At 40.3% G+C, this 22,841-nt stretch overlaps 1 protein-coding gene across 2 annotated transcripts; it reads right to left on the bottom strand.

The window, feature by feature from the left end:
• Positions 1-13: 13 nt before the first annotated feature.
• On the bottom strand, positions 14-22,709 carry LOC116614192 (epidermal growth factor receptor kinase substrate 8). 2 transcript variants are annotated; one of them, XM_048724854.1, is made up of 29 exons: positions 22,326-22,709; positions 19,678-19,738; positions 19,263-19,289; positions 18,901-18,958; positions 18,541-18,602; positions 18,059-18,133; positions 17,762-17,851; positions 17,187-17,336; positions 17,049-17,096; positions 16,871-16,963; positions 15,502-15,687; positions 14,811-14,919; positions 14,572-14,660; positions 14,406-14,500; positions 14,103-14,231; positions 13,284-13,449; positions 11,544-11,650; positions 11,102-11,204; positions 10,379-10,496; positions 9,654-9,739; positions 9,006-9,192; positions 8,508-8,618; positions 8,113-8,208; positions 7,866-7,944; positions 7,399-7,534; positions 3,873-4,229; positions 3,515-3,589; positions 3,079-3,195; positions 14-1,727 (listed from the first exon to the last, which is right to left on the bottom strand). In XM_048724854.1, exons 3-29 carry the CDS (start codon positions 19,275-19,277, stop codon positions 1,386-1,388), a joined length of 3,279 nt encoding a protein of 1,092 aa, XP_048580811.1. In that variant the 5' UTR covers positions 19,278-19,289; positions 19,678-19,738; positions 22,326-22,709; the 3' UTR covers positions 14-1,385. The 2 variants fall into 2 exon arrangements, with proteins under 2 accessions (XP_048580811.1, XP_048580812.1); XM_048724855.1 differs by having other exon boundaries at positions 3,515-3,586.
• Between the last annotated feature and the right edge of the window lie 132 nt (positions 22,710-22,841).

Below are 22,841 nucleotides of genomic sequence, written 5' to 3'. Positions count from 1 at the left end.
AATAAGCAACAAATACTGTAAATGTTTAATGCATAACGGTTTGGAGAATAATGGAATTATCATGTTTTACAATCCGAAAGTGTAAAGTCTATCATAAATTTTGTTAAAAAAAGAACGCGTTTCCCTACAGGAAACTTGCACTTCTAGAAACAATTTGGAAGGCTGTGACCACGAAGAGGCCTTGTAACCTAGCAACTGAGAAACGTCAACTTCCTTGTTGACTCTTGAGCGTTAACAAAAAAGGCTTGCGCGGCCTATTAGTCAATTTTACTAATACTGTGAAACCTCAACTAGATGTTAATTCAAATTCTGCTCTCTTCGTGTCTATTAGGCCTAACAATAAGGGTCTGGCCTTTCAACTTAACGACTAAACTGACTTCGATTACTTAGTTAAATACTTAATTAGTTAGTAACTTTAATTGCAGTAAGAAAACAAGGGATATTTGGGATTTGTATAAAAGTTATAAAATAATCCCTTGGTTTCCAAATGCAATGGAATTTAACGGCATGCTTTTTTGTACGATGATTATGCTTTTGTTAATTCATTTTACAGATTCAAATAAACCAAAAATATAATATATCCATAATGAATGTAAATGCATCTCCAAATGAACCGTACACGTTTTAGAGTAAGCATAAGGCAATTTGTGCCCTCGTCCTTCAAAAAGTACGTACTTGCTTTAAAATCCACCCCTAGACGCCTAGGAAATGCAATTGCATTCACGCTTAAATTTACCGATTACGGAAACATACAGCCTGGTATACACTTCTCCCCTCCTCTTATTTACGATGCCTCGTAACACAGAATCTACCACTTCCAAACCCGAATCTCGAGGGAAAATTCATATTGATCATAGTGAAAAACTACCCCTCCCCACATACTTTTCTACACAAGAAGAAAACCGTCGAAATTATAACTCATCGCAGCAATAAACAAGCCAAGTACCACACTGTAAACAAATATTGGCCCAATGTTATCAATTCGTTGCGTGGTACACGCACCCAAACAACATCCACGAGAAACCAAACAACACCACGAGAAACTCAAGTCCACGGTGTGGAAAACACAGCACCACGGGTACACAAAGATATTCTAAAAATGTTGATGGTACCCACGTTACAACACCCAACCCTAATATCTAGCGCACTACTCCAACACATCTGGCTTCAATATTGTAGTCTGTTGTAGACTGATGCACAACACTACTTATCCCTCGCCTCCCCTCCCCTTGTTACATTGTTTTAGTCTGATGCACAACACTGCCTATCCCTCCCCTCCCTTGTTACATTGTTTTAGTCTGATGCACAACACTGCCTATCCCTCCCCTCCCTTGTTACAAAGTTTTAGTCTGATGCACAACACTACCTATCCCTCCCCTCCCTTGTTACATTGTTGTAGTCTGATGCATAACACTGCCTGAAACAGCATAAGTCGGTACCATTTGCGGGACTCCGCTGGTCGGCACTACCGTGGGCGAGTAACCCATGACCGGTTGCATTGTGGGTATGGGGGCCATGGCCGGGCTCATGGGGAGGAACTGCGGCGGAGGCGGGACGAGGAGGGGCTGGTACTGCGGCTGCATGGCTGTCATCTGCGGATGCTGCTGATAATGGTGCTGCTGTAGCATCACGTTCATAAACATCTTCTGCTGTTCCAGACGCATCTGGTTTTCTCGCATCTCGTTTTCTTGGGATTTGATCTTCTTCTCAAGTTCACTCTGCTTGTCCTGAGTATTGGTGTTGATTGTCAAATAATTGGCTTATTATCATTCAAAGAAAATTGGGTAAAATATTAAGGGGTGATTAGAGCATTGTGGATAAGGGGAGGGGGTTCATGGGAAGGAGTGGAATTCACTTCGAGTTCTGTTTGTTTTTGTCGTTGTTGCAGCTGCCGCTGGAACTCGCGTTTGGTGGTATTTATGGGTAGGGTGTGGTGTTCATGGGTAGGGGTGGTGTTCATGGGTAGGGTGTGGTGTTCATGGGTAGGGTGTGGTGTTCATGGGTAGGGTGTGGTGTTCATGGGTAGGGGGTGGTGTTCATGGGTAGGGGGTGGTGTTCATGGGTAGGGGGTGGTGTTCATGGGTAGGGGGTGGTGTTCATGGGTAGGGGGTGGTGTTCATGGGTAGGGGGTGGTGTTCATGGGTAGGGGTGGTGCTCATGGATAGGGGGTGGTGCTCATGGATAGGGGGTGGTGCTCATGGATAGGGGGTGGTGTTCATGGATAGGGGGTGGTGTTCATGGGTAGTGGGTGGTGTTCATGGGTAGTGGGTGGTGTTCATGGGTAGGGTGTGGTGTTCATGGGTAGGGTGTGGTGCTCATGGGTAGGGGGTGGTGTTCATGGGTAGGGGGTGGTGTTCATGGGTAGGGGTGGTGTTCATGGGTAGGGGGTGGTGTTCATGGGTAGGGGGTGGTGTTCATGGGTAGGGGGTGGTGTTCATGGGTAGGGGGTGGTGTTCATGGGTAGGGGGTGGTGTTCATGGGTAGGGGGTGGTGTTCATGGGTAGGGGGTGGTGTTCATGGGTAGGGGGTGGTGTTCATGGGTAGGGGGTGGTGTTCATGGGTAGGGGGTGGTGTTCATGGGTAGGGTGTGGTGCTCATGGATAGGGGGTGGTGCTCATGGATAGGGGGTGGTGCTCATGGATAGGGGGTGGTGCTCATGGATAGGGGGTGGTGCTCATGGATAGGGGGTGGTGTTCATGGGTAGTGGGTGGTGTTCATGGGTAGTGGGTGGTGTTCATGGGTAGGGTGTGGTGTTCATGGGTAGGGTGTGGTGTTTATGGATAGGGTGTGGTGTTCATGGGTAGGGTGTGGTGTTCATGGGTAGGGTGTGGTGTTTATGGGTAGGGTGTGGTGTTCATGGGTAGGGTGTGGTGTTCATGGGTAGGGTGTGGTGTTCATGGGTAGGGTGTGGTGTTCATGGGTAGGGTGTGGTGTTCATGGGTAGGGTGTGGTGTTCATGGGTAGGGTGTGGTGTTCATGGGTAGGGGGTGGTGTTCATGGATAGGGTGTGGTGTTCATGGGTAGGGGGTGGTGTTCATGGATAGGGGGTGGTGTTCATGGGTAGGCGGTGGTGCTCACCTCGAGTTCTGTTTGTTTCTGTCGTTGCAGCTGCTGCTGGAACTCGCGTTTGTAATCCTCCAGCTCCTGTTTCTGTCGCTGCAGTTGTTCCAATAATGCAAACTGCTTTTTGTGCTCCTATGAAGAAGGGAATTAATGGGTGAAAGAACAGGAAGAAAAAAATAGACAGGAAAAGAGAAAACCGAGAGATTAGGGAAATAGAAGTCTTTTAGAACAAAGATTTAAATGCTATTGCAATGGATCCGATATATAACCACCATTGTCAATGTTATATTGTCCAGCGATTTAAACATGAGCATGAATTCTTCACCAATATTTTAATGTATAAGCACCCAAGGACGAACATCGAATGTGGTGTTAATTAAGGACACTGCTAGTGGGCTGCTACATGCTGCATTGTTACAGCTCACACGCACGCACACACACATGATCTTACCATGAGTAGTTCCTGTTGTTTCTTCTGTTCTTTGAGGATTTCTTCCACTTGATCAGGAGACAAAGCAGCTCCCTGCTGCAAAAAGACCAGACCGTGAGACAGGTTAAGTGTACCACATGCACCAGCTATTAGTGATGTGCTGGTACTCAGCCAGTCGCAGTCGCAGTAGCAAAAATACCAAGCTTGAAAAAGTAACCATTTCCATTGGCTAGTTTGTGGAAGTTTGGTAACAGAAGTATCAGACATTTTTTCTTAAGAAAAAATCGCAAAATATGTTTTTTGAATGTCGAATGGAGATGTGGTTGACTAGAACTCTTTAATTCAACAATAAGATGTTCGTAAACACATTCAAACTCACTCTCATCTCTCCAGGGTTATCCGAGAAATCCGGCGGGGGGACGATCTCCTCGCTGCCAAACGATAATCCTCGGGACTGTTTCCTTCCCGGGGGAGGAGATTTTGGTTTTTTGACAGGCTGATCTACCATGCTTTGAGGTCTCACCCTCTCCTGCGGGGCAGCTGCCATGATAGGCTTGGGTCTACTGACGGATTTAGTTCTTTGTGTCTCTGCTGGCTCCTCGGCTGCTGCTCGTGCTTCGGCCACAAGGTTACGCAGGTTACCTTCCTCTGAAGGTTCTTCCTTCTTTGTTTCTACCTCGACCAGATGTTTACGTCGCTGCATTATGAACTGGAGTTCAGCACCCTTACATGTCGTCTGCACACAAAAAAACTAACCTTCAGGGTAGACACCATGAATAAACGTAATGTTAAACACCACATCTGACCATAAGGGTAAATACCATGACTAACCTTAAGGGTAAATACCATGACTAACCTTAAGGGTAAATACCATGACTAACCTTAAGGGTAAATACCATGACTAACCTTAAGGGTAAATACCATGACGAACCTTAAGGGTAAATACCATGACTAACCTTCAGGGTAAATACCATGACTAACCTTAAGGGTAAATAGCATGACTAACCTTAAGGGTAAATACCATGACTAACCTTAAGGGTAAATACCATGACTAACCTTAAGGGTAAATACCATGACTAACCTTAAGGGTAAATACCATGACTAACCTTAAGGGTAAATACCATGACTAACCTTAAGGGTAAATACCATGACTAACCTTAAGGGTAAATACCATGACTAACCTTCAGGGTAAATACCATGACTAACCTTAAGGGTAAATACCATGACTAACCTTCAAGGTAAATACCATGACTAACCTTAAGGGTAAATACCATGACTAACCTTAAGGGTAAATACCATGACTAACCTTGAGGGTAAATACCATGACTAACCTTGAGGGTAAATACCATGACTAACCTTAAGGGTAAATACCATGACTAACCTTCAGGGTAAATACCATGATTAACCTTAAGGGTAAATACCATAACTAACCGTAAGGGTAAATACCATGACTAACCTTTAGGGTAAATACCATGACTAATTTTCAGGGTAAATACCATGACTAACCTCAAGGGTAAATACATTGACTAACCTTCAGGGTGAATACCATGACTAACCTTAAGGGTAAATACCATGACTAACCTTAAGGGTAAATACCATGACTAACCTTAAGGGTAAATACCATGACGAACCTTAAGGGTAAATACCATGACTAACCTTCAGGGTAAATACCATGACTAACCTTAAGGGTAAATAGCATGACTAACCTTAAGGGTAAATACCATGACTAACCTTAAGGGTAAATACCATGACTAACCTTAAGGGTAAATACCATGACTAACCTTAAGGGTAAATACCATGACTAACCTTAAGGGTAAATACCATGACTAACCTTAAGGGTAAATACCATGACGAACCTTAAGGGTAAATACCATGACTAACCTTCAGGGTAAATACCATGACTAACCTTAAGGGTAAATAGCATGACTAACCTTAAGGGTAAATACCATGACTAACCTTAAGGGTAAATACCATGACTAACCTTAAGGGTAAATACCATGACTAACCTTAAGGGTAAATACCATGACTAACCTTAAGGGTAAATACCATGACTAACCTTAAGGGTAAATACCATGACTAACCTTAAGGGTAAATACCATGACTAACCTTCAGGGTAAATACCATGACTAACCTTAAGGGTAAATACCATGACTAACCTTCAAGGTAAATACCATGACTAACCTTAAGGGTAAATACCATGACTAACCTTAAGGGTAAATACCATGACTAACCTTGAGGGTAAATACCATGACTAACCTTGAGGGTAAATACCATGACTAACCTTAAGGGTAAATACCATGACTAACCTTCAGGGTAAATACCATGATTAACCTTAAGGGTAAATACCATAACTAACCGTAAGGGTAAATACCATGACTAACCTTTAGGGTAAATACCATGACTAATTTTCAGGGTAAATACCATGACTAACCTCAAGGGTAAATACATTGACTAACCTTCAGGGTGAATACCATGACTAACCTTAAGGGTAAATACCATGACTAACCTTAAGGGTAAATACCATGACTAACCTTAAGGGTAAATACAATGACTAACCTTCAGGGTAAATACCATGACTAACCTTAAGGGTAAATACATTGACTAACCTTCAGGGTGAATACCATGACTAACCTTAAGGGTAAATACCACAACTAACCTTAAGGGTAAATACCATGACTAACCTTAAGGGTAAATACCATGACTAACCTTCAGGGTAAATACCATGACTAACCTGAAGGGTAAATACCATGACTAACCTTAAGGGTAAATACCATGACTAACCTTAAGGGTAAATACCATGACTAACCTTAAGGGTAAACACCATGACTAACCTTAAGGGTAAATACCATGACTAACCTTCAGGGTAAATACCATGACTAACCTTCAGAGTAAATACCATGACTAACCTTAAGGGTAAATACCATGACTAACCTTAAGGGTAAATACCATGATTAACCTTAAGGGTAAATACCATAACTAACCGTAAGGGTAAATACCATGACTAACCTTAAGGGTAAATACCATGACTAACTTACAGGGTAAATACCATGACTAACCTTCAGGGTAAATACCATGACTAACCTTATGGGTAAATACCATGACTAAAATTAGGGGTAAATACCATGACTAACCTTCAGGGTAAATACCATGACTAACCTTCAGGATAAATAACATTGCTAACCTTAAGGGTAAATACCATGACTAAAATTTGGGGTAAATACCATAACTAACCTTCAGGGTAAATACCATGACTAAAATTAAGGGTAAATACCACGACTAACCTTAAGGGTAAATACCACGACTAACCTTAAGGGTAAATACCACGACTAACCTTAAGGGTAAATACCATGACTAACCTTAAGGGTAAATACCATGACTAACCTTAAGGGTAAATACCACGGCTAACTTTCAGGGTAAATATCACGACTAACCTTAAGGGTAATAACATGACTAGCCTTTAGGGTAAATACCATGACTAACCATAAGGGTAAATACAATGTCTAACATTCAGGGTAAATACCATGACTAAAATTAAGGGTAAATACCATGACTAACCTTCAGGGTAAATACCATGACTAACCTTCAGGGTAAATGCCACGACTAACCTTAAGGGTAAATACCACGACTAACTTTTAGGGTAAATACCACGTATAACCTTCAGGGTAAATACCATGACTAACCTTCAGGGTAAATACCATGACTAACCTTCAGGGTAAATACCATGACTAACCTTAAGGGTCAATACCATGACTAACCTTCAGGGTAAATACCATGACTAACCTTCAGGGTAAATACCATGACTAACCTTAAGGGTCAATACCATGACTAACCTTCAGGGTAAATACCATGACTAACCTTCAGGGTAAATACCATGACTAACCTTATGGGTAAATACCATGACTAACCTGCCATGTTGCCTTCTGCACTGCGAATTGGCTGAACACTCGCGCACCTTCCGAGTCACCACATTTTAGTTTGAGATCCTCTTTGCTCATCTTGTCTAGATCCTTGGCAGAGTTCCACTGCAGCGCTGCCATGCACCTTGAAACAATGAGCAAATATAAAATAACTGCTGAGGCTCTTACAAAAACCTCAAGATTGTAAAACTAGTGTAGATAATGTGTAGAGCAACACACCCCAAGCAGGGGTGTGTTAAGTAGGCACTTAACACACCCCTGCTTGAAACACGAGTGAAATTTTTGACACTTAGAGCATCGGCAATATTAAATAAGGGTTGCTCAAATTGATAAATACCGTGGCTCTCATATAAAAAAAAAGAATAAGAACTGAGCTATAAAACACAACTTTTATGAATTGGACAAGGGAAAGCGCTTCCGGGGGGTTGTTAAGAAGAGATGGAAATTTGTCTAACCCTTGGCTAAAGTTCTTGCTCCTCAGCCACTTGGCTACCTCATCCGGCCCAGAGTCCGCCGTCAAAGTAACTTCTGGTGCTGGTATAAATATAATGAGCATTGTTACTTCCAAAGACCAGAATAACACAAGTCATGACATGCAAAGCAACAGTCCAACTTCTTTAGAGCAGGCGCGGGCTCGGCGAAGTAAAAAAAATTGTTGCTGATTTTTTTAGCCGGGAGGTGGGATAAAACGACAGTACCAACCTTTGACGGCTTTGTGAGTCGGGCGGGGCGTTAGAGTCCCTGAACCCTGTGTCATTCGGCGCTTCAACTCATCATTCAGCATATCTGCCGAACTCACTGTACATTGAATGCGAGATGAAAACAAAACCATAATCAAGTAGTGCCCACTGTGAGTGAAGGATTGTTATAATAAAAAAAGAACATGAAAAAGATGGGGAAAATGCGTTTGGGACGACTGATTTGAGCATTCTCACAAGGGCACCTTGTTAGCCTGGCGAGCAGGGGCATGGGGTGCTATTTCATTCTTAACACTTTTTCGTAAATAAGGGAGACTCTTAAGAAGAAAAAAAATACACTAACGAGGATAAGAAAAAAGGCAAGGATAAAATATATCTTGAAAAAAACTTCAGACGTACGTCTCTTCTTCTGGGCCTCCTCTTTTCTCTTCGCCTCAGCTTCTTTATCCACTTTCTTCAGGTTTCCTCCTGTTAGGATAGCCTTCTCGAACTCGCTAACACCATCCACGTCTACAGGAAAATTTGAAAATTTAATGATACTCAATCCCCCTCTGTAGGAAAATCTGAGCGTTAATACGACAGTATTTGACAGCATATATGACACACCATCCACCTCTGTAGAAAAAATTGGAAGTTAAATAAAGATTCAAGATATTTTTTATGGATTTATAAAAAAAAATTTAAACAATAGTTGGCTTTCAGAGTTTTAGCCCGAACAGTTTTAACGTACAATTCTAACATTCCCATATCAAATTAAGAGTTGGTTTTAATCCCAGTGAAACCTGTCTTTGTAGCCATGGCTACTTGTACCTATCGCTGCCATGACCTGTCTTGTGCCCATAGTTATTAGCTATTGTGACCTCTTACTTCCATGGCCTGGAACCATGGCATGATTACCTGTTTTGGTGGTTGTTGTTTGAAGCTTGGTGACAGGCGAAGTCGCTGGCGGAGGGGGGGTGGGTGGGGGAGGACTCATAGGAGGTGGTGGTGGTATCGGGGTGTCATCTTGTCGTGCTACAAGTTTTTCATGGACCTCCACATGACGAAGCTCTACACGAGGAAGCTTTCGAGTCTCTGACGACACCTGAAATTATTGATCAATAATTACAGAACTAACTTCAGATATAATTTCTTTAGTAGCAGCTTGCATTTTTACGCGATGTTTGCAAACTGCAATGATGTTCATCCACACAAAAGGAGTGCAGACTTGTTTGTTTGTCAGTAGGTAAGTTATCAGGTTCTTGCAACCAATACTAAGTTATAGAAATAAAAATTGGAAAAACCCATTCAAAACCTTTAAAAAGTGTAATAAAAATGTGTAATCAATAAAAATATTACCATAGCTCCCCTACATCAGCTGATGGAAATGGAAGCTTTCTCAAACTTGTTTTTCTGCTTGTTCCTTTTCCGTAATATACGTACCTTCTCGGTAGCATACGAACCTTTTCGGTGATATACGTTCCTTTTCGATTATATACGTACCTTTTCCTTGATATATGTACATTTTCTGTGATATACGGGCAAAACAAACTCATATACTCATACCTTTTCCATGGAAGAGGAGGACGTGATGGTGACAGTCGCTGTTGGTATGGGAGGGGGAGGGGAGGACGGTGGAGCTGGGAGGTACGCTAAAACAGCAAAAAAAAAAAAAAAAAAAAAAAACATGAAAATAACAATACTTTGCTTTGTTCAGATTTCTTCAGATCTCTTGTGTGTGCGTGTATGTGCGTACATACAGAAAGTAGGTGGCAACTAATACCTTGCTGTTCAAGATGATTTTTTATGATCTCTTGTGTGTATGGAAAGGGGGGGCTTGTTGGGGCCACATATGTAATAAACTGCCACATTTGTTATAACGGCCACATTTGTAATAAGGTAGGCCACATTTGTAATAAACTATCCGATATCTCATGGAAGAAACATCGTATGGCATCCAAACTTGGTAGGTGTCATGTAGGTGTCAAGGGGGATGCAACCAGATGGGGTTTATTGAATGGTCATGAGCGAACAAAATCTTCGAAAGTCGACAAAATCGACGAAAGTCAGAAGCGAAACCTCGCCTCGTGCAACCTATTCCTATTGAGGGAAAAAATTAATATGTTATTGACCAGCTGGGATGTCCGTATCGTGAAACACGGCCCTTAGCTGGGAAATAACATATATATCTTTTTTTTGTGTGTGTGTGTGTGTGGAAAGGAGGAGGGGGACTGATTGTATGAAATGGAAGATTTTTTTCATGAACTGGAAAAGATGTTACAAAGTCGTACCTTTATCCTTTTGACTTAGTCCCTGCTCGTTGTTCGCTTGAACTACAGTGTTTGGTATAAACCCAATAGCGCCTTCACTGTTCCGTACACACCACCACTGGCGGGAATCGTCCAAAACCTACAATACATGAACAGACAAGAGGATATCAGAATATAACATATGCCTTGCAGATATCACTGACTCTTTGTATAGACGAGCCCAGTGATAACAGGAAAGACTAAGCTGGTCCCAAAAATTATAAGAAAATTAATGGCGAAGTACAAAACCAGTCGCCCAACATAAAATTCAATGAAAATTCTCGGTCCCAGTACCCTGGGTACCAGAATCTCGAGCTTCGTTCGTTTACTATGTGTTTGTTTACTATGTGCCCTTTACTGACTACGCAGTCCGTAAAGGGCGCATAGTAAAAGAACGAAGCTCAAGACTCTGGTACCCAGGGTACGGTCCCAGCTCATAAGGTCGGCAACTGAACACAACGTAGGCAGCGAAATCGAAGCAAAAGACCAGAAACAAAGCCTTAAGTCGCCAGGACACTGCGAAGACGCCGAGAAGGAAAGATAGAAATGGAGACGTCAAGAAGATAAAGTTTATCTTGTGTGGTGGTGTAGTTTACTGGAACCTTGAGATGGGACCGCCGCACGCAGAGAGGAAAAGCGAATGAGCAACAATGAGAAGTTTAACTAATTCACACTAGTGAATCCGGTGAGAATAGAACAACTTACCACTAACTCCTCGTTTTGTTTGACAGAGAGTTCTCGTGAGTTGCGTGCTTGGAAATCGTACAGTACAGTGGTCCGCCTGAATATCCCTCTCTTTCCAGGGGTGCTGCAAAAGATATCACAACTCAATTAAAAACATTAACATGACACTCATTCAGGGAATGATGAAATACTAGCCTTTCCTCCCAGAGTAATATATTGTTTCTTGTTCACAAACAGTTTTCTTTCAATAAGGGTAAAGGCAGTTTACAATTCTTTGCATGCGCTTGGCAACTGATAATTGATAGTTTTACGTTCAAGATGAGAAACTTTCCAAAACTGGTGACAATATTTGACATGTGTCCATAATGAATCTACTCTCTACTTCCTTTTTGTAGTTTTAAATCGGGTTTCTACCAGTTGTTACTTGGTTTCCACACATCAAGTCATTCCAACTGGCTGTTACCTGCTAGGTGTAGTCTCTTTGTCGTTTTCGTTCTTTATACTCGCCAGCCTTCTGAACTTAGCAGCAGCAGCAAGTACGGTAGGACTTGTAGGTCCCGAGTCGTCACCCTACAAATACATGAAAACATCACCGTACAAAATCACGTCAACAAACATACGTAAACATCACTCTACAAATACTAAAGACTTATTAACCGACGGGAAATCTCAGACCGAATGTACGGCTCGAGGCCGCAGGCCGAGGGCCGTGCAGAAAAGACCGAGATTTCCCGTACAGACCGAGCTAACGAGGTTAATAAAGTTTTTATTATCCGGCTTTTTGCATGAAAAGGAGAGAAAGTGTGCGTTTAAAAAGGACTTTCCGGTTTACGGCGGAAGTGCTCTGAACCACAGCGCGCGCATCTAGTTTAGGGCCGAGGAATTCCCCGCTGAGATTGAACTAAACATCGCAAACGATGGATAGACAACTGCTCGGTTTTATTGAAAGAACATTCTCAACTTCTCTTGCCTCTGGAATGAGTTTATCCTTCTTTCAAATACCCTTACAATGTTTGGATTTCACAAAGCAAGCAAGAAACTTTATAGCTCAAAAGTCTCTCAAGAGTTCGGAAAACTTACGTGAAAACTTATCGTGCTTTTTCGCAAGTGTTTGACTAAAAAAGACAACATTCTTTAGGAAATGTCTTAGTCCTCGTCATCGCTCTCAATGATCATTCTGCGACGTTTCATTGGATTGTTCTGGTTATATACTGGAGCGTTGAAGATGTTAAGAGTGCATCCAGAGACATCGCGAATTCCTGAAAAAAATCACGGATACTTCGGCATTCGCCGTGGAGGTTGAAGCTGTGTTTTGTTGAAGAAAGCCAGGAACAGGCAACTCACTTTGACTTGTCAGAATGACTGTGGTAGTGGCGATTGGTCGTTCTACGGCTGATCTACTCAAAGTGAGTGACATTTCTTGTTGATGCTTCTCGCGAGTTGATTTTCTTCTCCCAAAGGCTTTTCTTGATGCCATTGCAATTGTTGTTGCACCATGTTCTGAGTCTGGATTCATTCTTCTAGCTTTGGGGCCTTCTAGTTTGTTTGATGGGTTGCTTTTTTCAAATAAAATCGCGTGATTTTTTGTTTTCAAAAAACAGAACAATTTGCCGGTCCGTACGGATTCAGACGGACCTCGAGGTCTGTACGGGAAATCTCGGCCGGGTTTTAGCCAATCAGAGAGCGCGTACAATCACAGCCGGATAATAAAATTAAACATCACCCTACAAACATACGTAAACACCACTCAACAAACATAGCACAAAATGGCTCTATTGATGATGATAACACAAAGGGCCTAATGATGAGATAAGGACTTTAAGATTGAAATAAGACAACAGGGACAGTAACGGAAAACAACGGAATTGATATGGGAACTCTGATAAATTCCAAGTGTTCTCTGCCGAAACAAGATCTGAAATTGAAAGTTGTAAGGTCTAGCGACGATGGGAGCGGTTAAGTACGAATTCACCTTTGTGTATTTTTTCGTTTAGCTTCTGTTTGTTACTGCGCATAAAGTCTAGTTAATTCCATTGAAACTATTTTGGAACTGATGACCGATCTCTAGAGTGTTTTCTCGGCCACGCTCTTCTAGCCATCCCAGTCACATTTTAAAGTCCCTGATAACACGTTTGCTGTTGTAAGGGTGGTGATATGATGATTTTCCAGACTGGAATACCGTTACTGTTATTTTTGAACTTACTCTTTTCGTGTCATTCATTTGTGCGACAGCTGCAGCATTCGCAGCCACTGCTGCACTAATGTTCGCGGGCACATCCTTTCCACCCACATACTCCGGTGGGACCCAACCATCCTTGAATATAGGCGCATAAGGGGGAATAAACACATCCTTAAAACGTTTGCTCGACCTAGAAATGGACAAAAGTTGAAAGGATTGAGGGAGCACCTATATTTTATGCGTGTCTTTAGAATGGGTCAGGCTTATGTGATCGGTGAAAGTTATATGCAAGCAGGTTTCGAGGATGGTGTGTTTTAATAAATGGACAATAGCTTCCAACAACCATACTTGATACAGAATTTCAACATGAGGAAAAAAGGGTGAAGGGGAAGAACGTTATTCGCAAGCAGGTTTCGAGGATGGTGTGTTTTAATAAATGGACAATAGCTTCCAACAACCATACTTGATACAGAATTTCAACATGAGGAAAAAAAAAGGGTGAAGGGGAAGAAAGTTATTTGCAAGCAGGTTTCGAGGATGGTGTGTTTTAATAAATGGACCATAGCTTCCAACAACCATACTTGATACAGAATTTCAACATGAGGAAAAAAAAGGGTGAAGGGGAAGAAAGTTATATGCAAGCAGGTTTCGAGGATGGTGTGTTTTAATAAATGGACAATAGCTTTCAACAACCATACTTGATACAGAATTTCAACATGAGGAAAAAATGGGTGAAGGGGCAGAAAGTTATTCGCAAGCAGGTTTCGAGGATGGTGTGCTTTAATAAATGGACACAGAATTTCAACATGAGGAAAAAAAGGGCGAAGGGGAAGAAAATTTTACTTAGTTTCTGTCCAGTGTGGGCCGAGTGCATTCCAAAGTTCGGATTCTTTTGATGACAGGCAGTTCTGCAGCAACTCGATGGCCTGGGTGGTAAGCAAAGGTGATAACACGGCCTTGGCCTTGTCTGGTCTGAAAGTGGCACCATTTGTTAGGAGACATAACTGATAAATGGCATGGGAAAAAGTACAGCCCTTAGTGGTAAAAATTAATCACATAATTATGGACAAAAGGTGGATGTTATCGGAACACATGGTCATGTACTTTAAGGATAACATGAAGCAAATGAATGAGTGAATATCATACCCATTTGTGCATCTAATGAGCAGCGACAATGGCACAAACAAATAGTGGACTAGCTCAGAGGCGTTGGGATTGTGGATGTGTTGACGGAGTCGTGCCTGTAAAAATAAAACCAGGAAATAATCAGATATTGGAACACATTTGTGCATCCTATCTGTGAACAGCTTACCAGAAGATTGAAGGCATGCTTGAATTTTTGGAATGCGTCAACAAAATCCGCTTCTGGGGGCGGTCTAGCCTCTAAGGCCAATTGGCTGTCTGAAATAAGAAACACTTATACATCTTACATCATCTCCAAAGGCAAAACTAGGGTTTCATATAATATAAGACAACACTCCATTATTACATTATGAATAACAGCAAACGTTTTTCAACAGAACAAAGCTGTTGTGGTAAACTCATTCTTACCAGCTTTAACCTTTCCTTTCTTTTTCTGTAATTTTTTCCAGGCTTCCGCTGAGCGCTTGGTCCTCCAGACCAGATTTTCAATGTCATCAATGCAGTGGTTAAGTATTTGCTGCAAAAGTCAAAGAAATAACAAACATGCTATAAAAACTGCCAATGACACATAAGAGGATGTGGATGGCATGCTGGTGTATCTAATATTTGTGGTCTATACCTTTGGTTGTAACCTCATCAGCAATCAACAGATCAAGGTGGTATTACAGTACATATGCTTCACACTGCCAGGATGCGATTTTAAAAATGATCTATCATAGATGCTTGAATATACAGATCTGGCAAGGAAGAGTCCTCTAGACTTGCCACATCTCTATAAGCTAATGGTTCAAGGCCTCTAGCGAGGTAGAGTCCTCCAGATTTGACACATCTCATCTCTAGCGAGGTAGAGTCCTCTAGATTTGCCACATCTCTAAAAGATTATGGTTCAAGGGCCTCTAGCGAGGTAGAGTCCTCTTGACTTGACACATCTCTATAAGCTCAAGGTTTAAAAGACTCTAGCGAGGTACAGTCCTTTAGACTTGCCACATTTCTAAAAAATATGGTTCGAGGGCCTGTAGCGAGGTAGAGTCCTCTAGACTTGCCACATTTCTAAAAGATTATGGTTCAAGAGCCTCAAGGTAGAGTCCTCCAGACTTACCACATCTCTATTAGTTCTTGCTTCAAGAGCCTCCAGAGAGTTAGAGTCCTCCTGCTCTCCATCGCCCTGACTGCTGCCACGTGGAACTCTAGATGGCTTCTTGATGTTGCTTTGGCTGTGAACGGAGAAGGCTGCTATTGTCTGTGCTACCAGAGAACGCTCGTGCAGGTCCATGCGTTCACGGTCCTGAAGAAATGATGAGAAAAAGATGTTTAAGTACCAGGTAGAAGGCATATCCAGATGCCACCTACAAGATAAGGTAATCATAGTAGTATAGCAGGAAGGGGAACAGGCAGATGGACAGATGAGATTATGGATAGATAGGCAGAAGGACTGGTAGACAGACAGAATAACAGACTAGCAGGAGGACAGACAAATTGATGGATGGATAGACAGACAGACAGAAGTACAGTTAGACAGACAGAAAAACATCCTAGCAGGGGGACAGAGAAATTGATAAATGGATAGACAGACAGAAGTACAGATAGACAGACGGAATAACGGACAGCCAGTGGGACAGACAAATTGATAAATGGATAGACAGACAGAAGTACAGATAGACAGACAGAATAACGGACTAGCAGGGGGACAGACAAATTGATGGATGGATAGACGGACAGAAGTACAGATAGACAGACAGAATAAGGGACTAGCAGGGGGACAGACAAATTAATGGATGGATAAACAGACAGAAGTACAGATAGACAGACAGAATAACCGACTAGAAGGGGGACAGACAAACCGATGAGTGGATAGACAGACAGAAGTAAAGATAGACAGACAGAATAATAGACAGGCAGTGGGACAGACAAATTGATGGATGGATAGACAGACAGAAGTACAGATAGACAGACAGAAAAACATACTAGCAGGGGGACAGACAGACAGAAGTACAGATAGACAGACAGAAGTACAGATAGACAGAAAGAAAAAAAAGGACAAGCAGTGGGACAGACAAATTGGTGGATGGATTGACAGACAGAAGTACAGATAGACAGACAGAATAAAGGACAGGCAGTTGGACAGACGAATTAATGGATGGATAGACAGACAGACAGAAGGACAGACAGAAAAACGGACAGGCAGGGGGACAGCCAAATTGATGGGTGGATAGACAGACTGAAGTAAAGATAGGCAGAAAGGACTAGCAGTGGGACAGACAAATTGATAGGATGGATAGACAGACAGACAGAAGAACAGACAGGCAGGGGGACAGACAAATGGACAGATAAAAAGATGGTTGGATAGACAGGCAGAAGAACTGATGGACAGACAGAAAAAACGAACAGGCAGGGGTACAGACAAATAAACAGACAAATTGATGGGTGGATAGACGGAAAGAAGGACAGATAGACAGCTTTATGCTTACAATTGGTGGTTGTGGTGCTGTGTAAGAGGGTGGCGGAGGCAAAGCGCTGACATTCTTGGTGGTTGTTGTAGTAGCAGGTCTGCTAGGCATTGCCTGTTGGTAGTAAGACTAAGTATTTATCCAAACAACTCCCTGATCCAAATTACTCAAGAAATAAACAAACACAATAAAAAAATACCTCTTTGCTACTTGAAGCTTTCATTATTTCAGTAGCAACTACTGCTGCCTATAAAACAAAGGCGGAATGTTGGAATCTAATATTTGGTAAAGACTTAGAGAGTGCGAGAGTCAATTCGATGGGAGATTATCAAATTACCGGGACTCGGTCAGACTGGAAGAGGTGTGTTGCAGCATATTTATCATCTGTTTGCAGAGTAGAGAACAGAAGAACGCTGTTAAGGTCAGTATCATCACTGATGTGCTGCACCGTACCAATACTGGCCAATGGGTAGACCTCAATCACATTCTGCCAAACAAACAATGTTGGTTTAACATGAGCTGTTTTCTTTTAAAACACATGTTTAGCTTTTTTATTTTCCATTGAATATTCTCATTTTACACTCAGCAGTTTCTACGTTAATCTGTAATCCATATCAAATATATGTAAGGGTTAGGGTTACATAGATTCTGAAATAAAAAACTCTCAATGACACTCAATTAGTTTGAAGAACATTCATTAGTTTATTGTCATGATTGACATAGCCAGAAAAGAAAACATTCTTACTTCTTAGTAAAGTTCTTTTTAGCGTGTCTGTTCTTAATATTGAACAGATAAACAACAATCATGCAATTTGATGATTTATTATTACTGATGTGACAACATCTGTGTGCTCATTGCAGGATACAATTAAAAGATCTGTTGAATAACACTTATACATTCTAAACTACTACCTGTGTTTCTCCATCAAGCAACACAATGTCTGTGTCAGTCAGGCGCATTTCCATTTCTTTGGTCCATAGATTGCCCTTGGCCAATAACTCCTAGATTAGAGATTATGCACATGAATAAGGAAAAAACGTTATGCCAAGAATGAACAAAAAAAATTGTTGACAAGTACTGTGTTCTGATCTATGTACCTTGGTGTGGACAAGTACTGTGTTACTATGTATGTACCTTGGTGTGGACAAGTACTGTGTTACTATCTATGTACCTTGGTGTGGACAAGTACTGTGTTACTATGTATGTACCTTGGTGTGGACAAGCCGCTCTTTAGCAGAAATCTGTGATTCTTGGGCCGTTTTCAAGGTGAATGATGCAAGGTGCTAAATCAGACATAAAATTGCTATTTAGTGACTTGGTATGTAAGGGCTACAAATCAGGGATTGGGTCTCAACTCAAGTGAAGCATTCAGCATCACCTTATTATCATATGTTCTATACTTATTATCATATCTTCTATACTTATTTACATGTGTTATAGAGTGACAACATCATAAGGTTGGTGTGGCTCAGGGGTATAACTAAGTGGATTTTACACTAAAAAGTATCAAATAATGGGAAGAAGCAATGTGAAGAAGATTGTGGTCCTCCTTGGGATCTGAAGAAATACCTAGGAATACAAGCTTCTAGTAAGCTAACATACGTTCAAACCTACTGTGTATGTGTTATAAAGGAGGGTGACAAATGGCAGATCATAATAGACTGTTTTTTTTTTAGTATTTGATACTAACCTCAAGTAAAAAGTTTGTCCTTGCAGGAAACTGATTGGCAGATCTAGGTGCATTAATGCCACCTACAAAAAAAGATTAAAATCATTAGCAATTTAAGAATTCAAAAACTATTTAGCTGAATTCTGGCTATGTGAAAGAAGCCTAACTTGGGGTGTAATGAAATAGCTCTGGCTCAAAGCTGTTGGCTTAGGGTCCATTCAGGACAGACTAGAATTTTCAGACAGATAAATAAGATGACATTTAGTTGGCCATGCCTGAATGGAGGAATACTGGTACACATGGAGACATGATGTTTTTCATTTAAATGTATTAACTAATTTCACTGCTCTTTACATAGTACTTAAAAAGAAATTAAATTACCATTTTTTATTGAAGTCTTTGGGGAGCTGTGTTTACCAGATGAAATTCCACCATTTACCTATAATGAGTAAAAAATAGCTTCAGTATAATACATCTTAATAGTTTTAGAGTATAATACATTGCAATAGTTTAAGTCTAATATTAATATTTTTTGGGGGTAATACTATGACCTACATACAGTGTAGGCAGAAAGAAGGTATAATTAATTTGAACAACCTTAACAGATATAATAGATAAAACATAAGATAAAGATTGAACTATTCAGGAGATGGGTTTGAGCCCAGCATGACAGTATTTCAACATTACTAGAAAAGCGCATCTGAAAATCACTATTCTTATCTACAGCATCTCATAGTACTGACCATTTTGTGACTCATTTTTCTTTCAACCTAAAAAAAACATAATCAGTTGATTAAGGGATCTTGTAAAGTTTTTTAAAAAATCAAAAATCATAGAAAAAACTAGAAAGAGGCAGCCTATTCGATTTTTTTTTGGAAATGACCATCCATATATAGACAGAACTCAACACTATATTAATATAATATTCATAGCTTTTGTTTTTATATCTTGGCACATTACATCTTGGAAGATTGACTAAAAAATAAATACATGGATCATTATTTTTTTCTGATTTTCCAATTTTCTTTTTTTCTGAGTTGGCCTTTTACCTCATCCCCCTTCTGAAGTTTTCTCAGACTTTACAAGATCACTAATGGTGTCACTATTACTGAGGCATAATTCAATCTATTGGAAACAGCAACTGAGTTGAATATTTACCTTGTGTCAGTGAAATGTACACCACTTTGACGGATGAATCATATGAGAAAATGTACAATAGCTGAAAGACAAAAACAAATTGCATCAATTACTATTAGATCTAAAAAGACATCAGAAGGAGAAACATTTTCTTTTGTCATCTATTTTTTTAAAATTTCATCAACAAATGTGCTGAGGGGAGGTTTAGAGGGCCAGACATAAGTTTGATATTAACTTTATATATTATTGTATACATAAAAGAAACAAAACCTTTAAATGTTTTCCTACAAAAAGGGTGGGGGCTGACAAGTATATTCACCAAGAATTTGATGGATTAACCATTCCATTGCAATGGAAGCAGCAATGTGAACACTATAACATGTTGTCATAAAGTTCATCCCTAGATACATACTGCGCTGGCAGAAAGTAATGCAACCGAAATCTGCATAAATGTGCCTAATTAAAATTTGCCGAAATTTTGGGTATCTTTACCAAAAAAATAGGATATAGAATAGGATATGTGAAAATTGTTTTTTTTTTTACTTTTGTTGTAAATGAGCTCTTACTGTCGAATCCGTTGTATCGCGACTTGCGTTTTCAAAACACAATTTGTTTTGGTTTTCTGTTTCATCAGTAAAACCATTCTGAGCCAATCAGAGTCTTGCTGTGTGCACTTCTCTGGCTATCCTCTGGACGAAAACCAGACAGTGTCGCAACAGAAAGCTAGGCAAGGCAAGGCAAGAATCTGATTGGCTAAGAATAATTTGACTGGCAGAACAGAAAATCCCAAAAGACAAAAACAAATCAATGTTTTGAAAATGCGGCATCGCGATAAAACGGATTCGACAGTAACCTGTACACTGTTGTACTCTCTCAAATCTGACACATGAGTCATTTAACCTCTGTGTCTATTAGGTCACAGATACACGATATTCGACAACACACAGCGAAGTTCAGCTAGAACCACATTCGCCTAAAATCCTTGATCATGTTAAATTCACAGACATTCTGGGAGCTAGCAAAATAAAAGAACTTTGGCGATGCTGAACTTTCGGTGAATTTTGGGTGTTTTTGCCAAAAGTTCAGCAAATTTCAGTTGCATTAGTTTCTGTCAGTACTGTAACCTGGCCAAAAAGGTTGACATAACAATCCTTGTTGCAAAAAAAAAAAAAAATGAAAGTTTCACATTGGTTTGGATTCGGGAAACAGTAACAAATACCTATTAACTATAATTCCTATGACATCATGTAGCCATACAGTAAATGTGTGTAACAACTTACATAAGAGTTAACCTAGTTTTTATGTACTGTAGGTCTTACCTGTTCTATTCCAAATGTATATACTGTGCTATTTAAACCATCAGCCAAAAAGATGAGTTGAACAAGAGCGGTTTGGATCCTATTCACTACATAAATCTACTTATTATTTATTATAATTATTTAACATGCTCCAAGCATGAATTACTGGTTGCTATAGTAATTACTGATTTGGTACTTGTCATCTAGTTTGAGAGTGACAATGTTGTAATTGAGTTAGAATTACCAAAAGCAAACATCCTATAACTTGCATAAAATATTAGGAAACATTTTACGTTCTTCTAGAATACAGACATGGGCAAACTATGCTTGGCTAAACAAATATCTCATTCACCTACTAGGAAATAGTTAATATGCTTCCATGCATGACCTAAAGCGCTGTGATTATGAAGACATGATTTGACAAAGAATTATCACACCTAGTAATGCTATGGGATGAGATATGGGAGAAAACAACATGAACTACAAAACAAATGGATTACGACTCATTTATTCTAAGTCATCAAATAAATAAACAATAATCTTTTTATTGATCAATTGTGCGAAGATAAATAGTTGTATGTGACAAAAGGATAGATCGATTTGAGGGGGTGGATTTTATTAACAATTTATAGCTCTTACGTTACGATACTACGATCTCTGCGGAATTTTAAGTCCCGATAGATAAATTCAAATGTCAAATGTACTTCCAATCTTGAAAGAATAACAAAAGATTGAAGAAATATTGTCATTGAAAGGTTTTGAAAATTATTTTTAGTGGAATGGAATCTAAGCTACTAAGTTATATAAGCTTAATGTTCTTTTTTCTCCTTTACAAGTGCTGTTGCATTCGGAGATTTTACAGAGGCTAGGATCTTTCTCTAGTTTATCCTTTTTGCTAATGGCAGATGCACAGCCTTTTTATAATACCTAACTTGATTTAGAATCGGATAAGCTGTTTTAGATTTCTCAAAGCCGCAGAAATTAACCAAACCGAGGAAAGTAGTGAACAAAAATCTTCTGATCTTATCGTACCGAAATAAGATCTATGCTGAAGTGTAAACTTAAATAACCAAGGTTAATTGGACATTTAGAAGTTAGTTTCGAATAATTTCTGCTTTCGATGACGAAGGTCGGGAAGGAAGGAAGGTTTGGCTCGTTAAGTAAGTTATAGCAAATGCAAACATTACGCGCTAAAAACAGTGGAATACACAAGCTGTCACACAAATCCATGGAATATCCCTTCTAGATTCCGTAAAACGCCTTTTAAGTAAAAAAACAACACTTGAGGCGTCTATCATGGATTTTTGGTACTGCATGAATTGAATTCTGAAGGACAAACAGCTATAGTAGATTTTGCTTTACAAAACTTACCCAAGTCGGCTTATCGCTTCCATTCGTAGCGGTGCGAATGTGCCTTTTTATCCAAGCACCCAGAGCTCTCAAGAAAATGATAAAGTTAAGAAATTCCACACCAAGTTCGATAGAATTTCGTAGAATGAAGAGCTAAGTTAATGATGAGCTGCTCAGAATCACTTAGACCGATACAAACATTTAGTTTCCGTCAGGGTAATGAATAATTGTGAACACTTTACAAAACTTCTCTCTGTAAAAACGGTGACTAAGCGCTTTGATAACCCACGGCACAGAGAAGCGATGAATTTTCTTGGATAACCGTGCGTTTTACTGGTACTGGTTTGAATTATCTTGATATGGTCGGTTCTGGATGAAATGTTCGAGGCACGACCCCACGAGCGCAATAACAAACACCTGTCACGTGATCATAGCCACTCGGGGACATGGGCACGAGAATTCAAAAGTTGGCGCGAAATTATAATTGATGATAACTATAAAAAATAATGAGCCTGCATAGAGATCTGATCGAAGACA

This window comes from Nematostella vectensis, chromosome 3 (genome assembly GCF_932526225.1).
Source record: "Nematostella vectensis chromosome 3, jaNemVect1.1, whole genome shotgun sequence".
Lineage (NCBI taxonomy): Eukaryota > Metazoa > Cnidaria > Anthozoa > Actiniaria > Edwardsiidae > Nematostella > Nematostella vectensis.
This window is presented reverse-complemented; position numbering and strand designations above follow the sequence as displayed.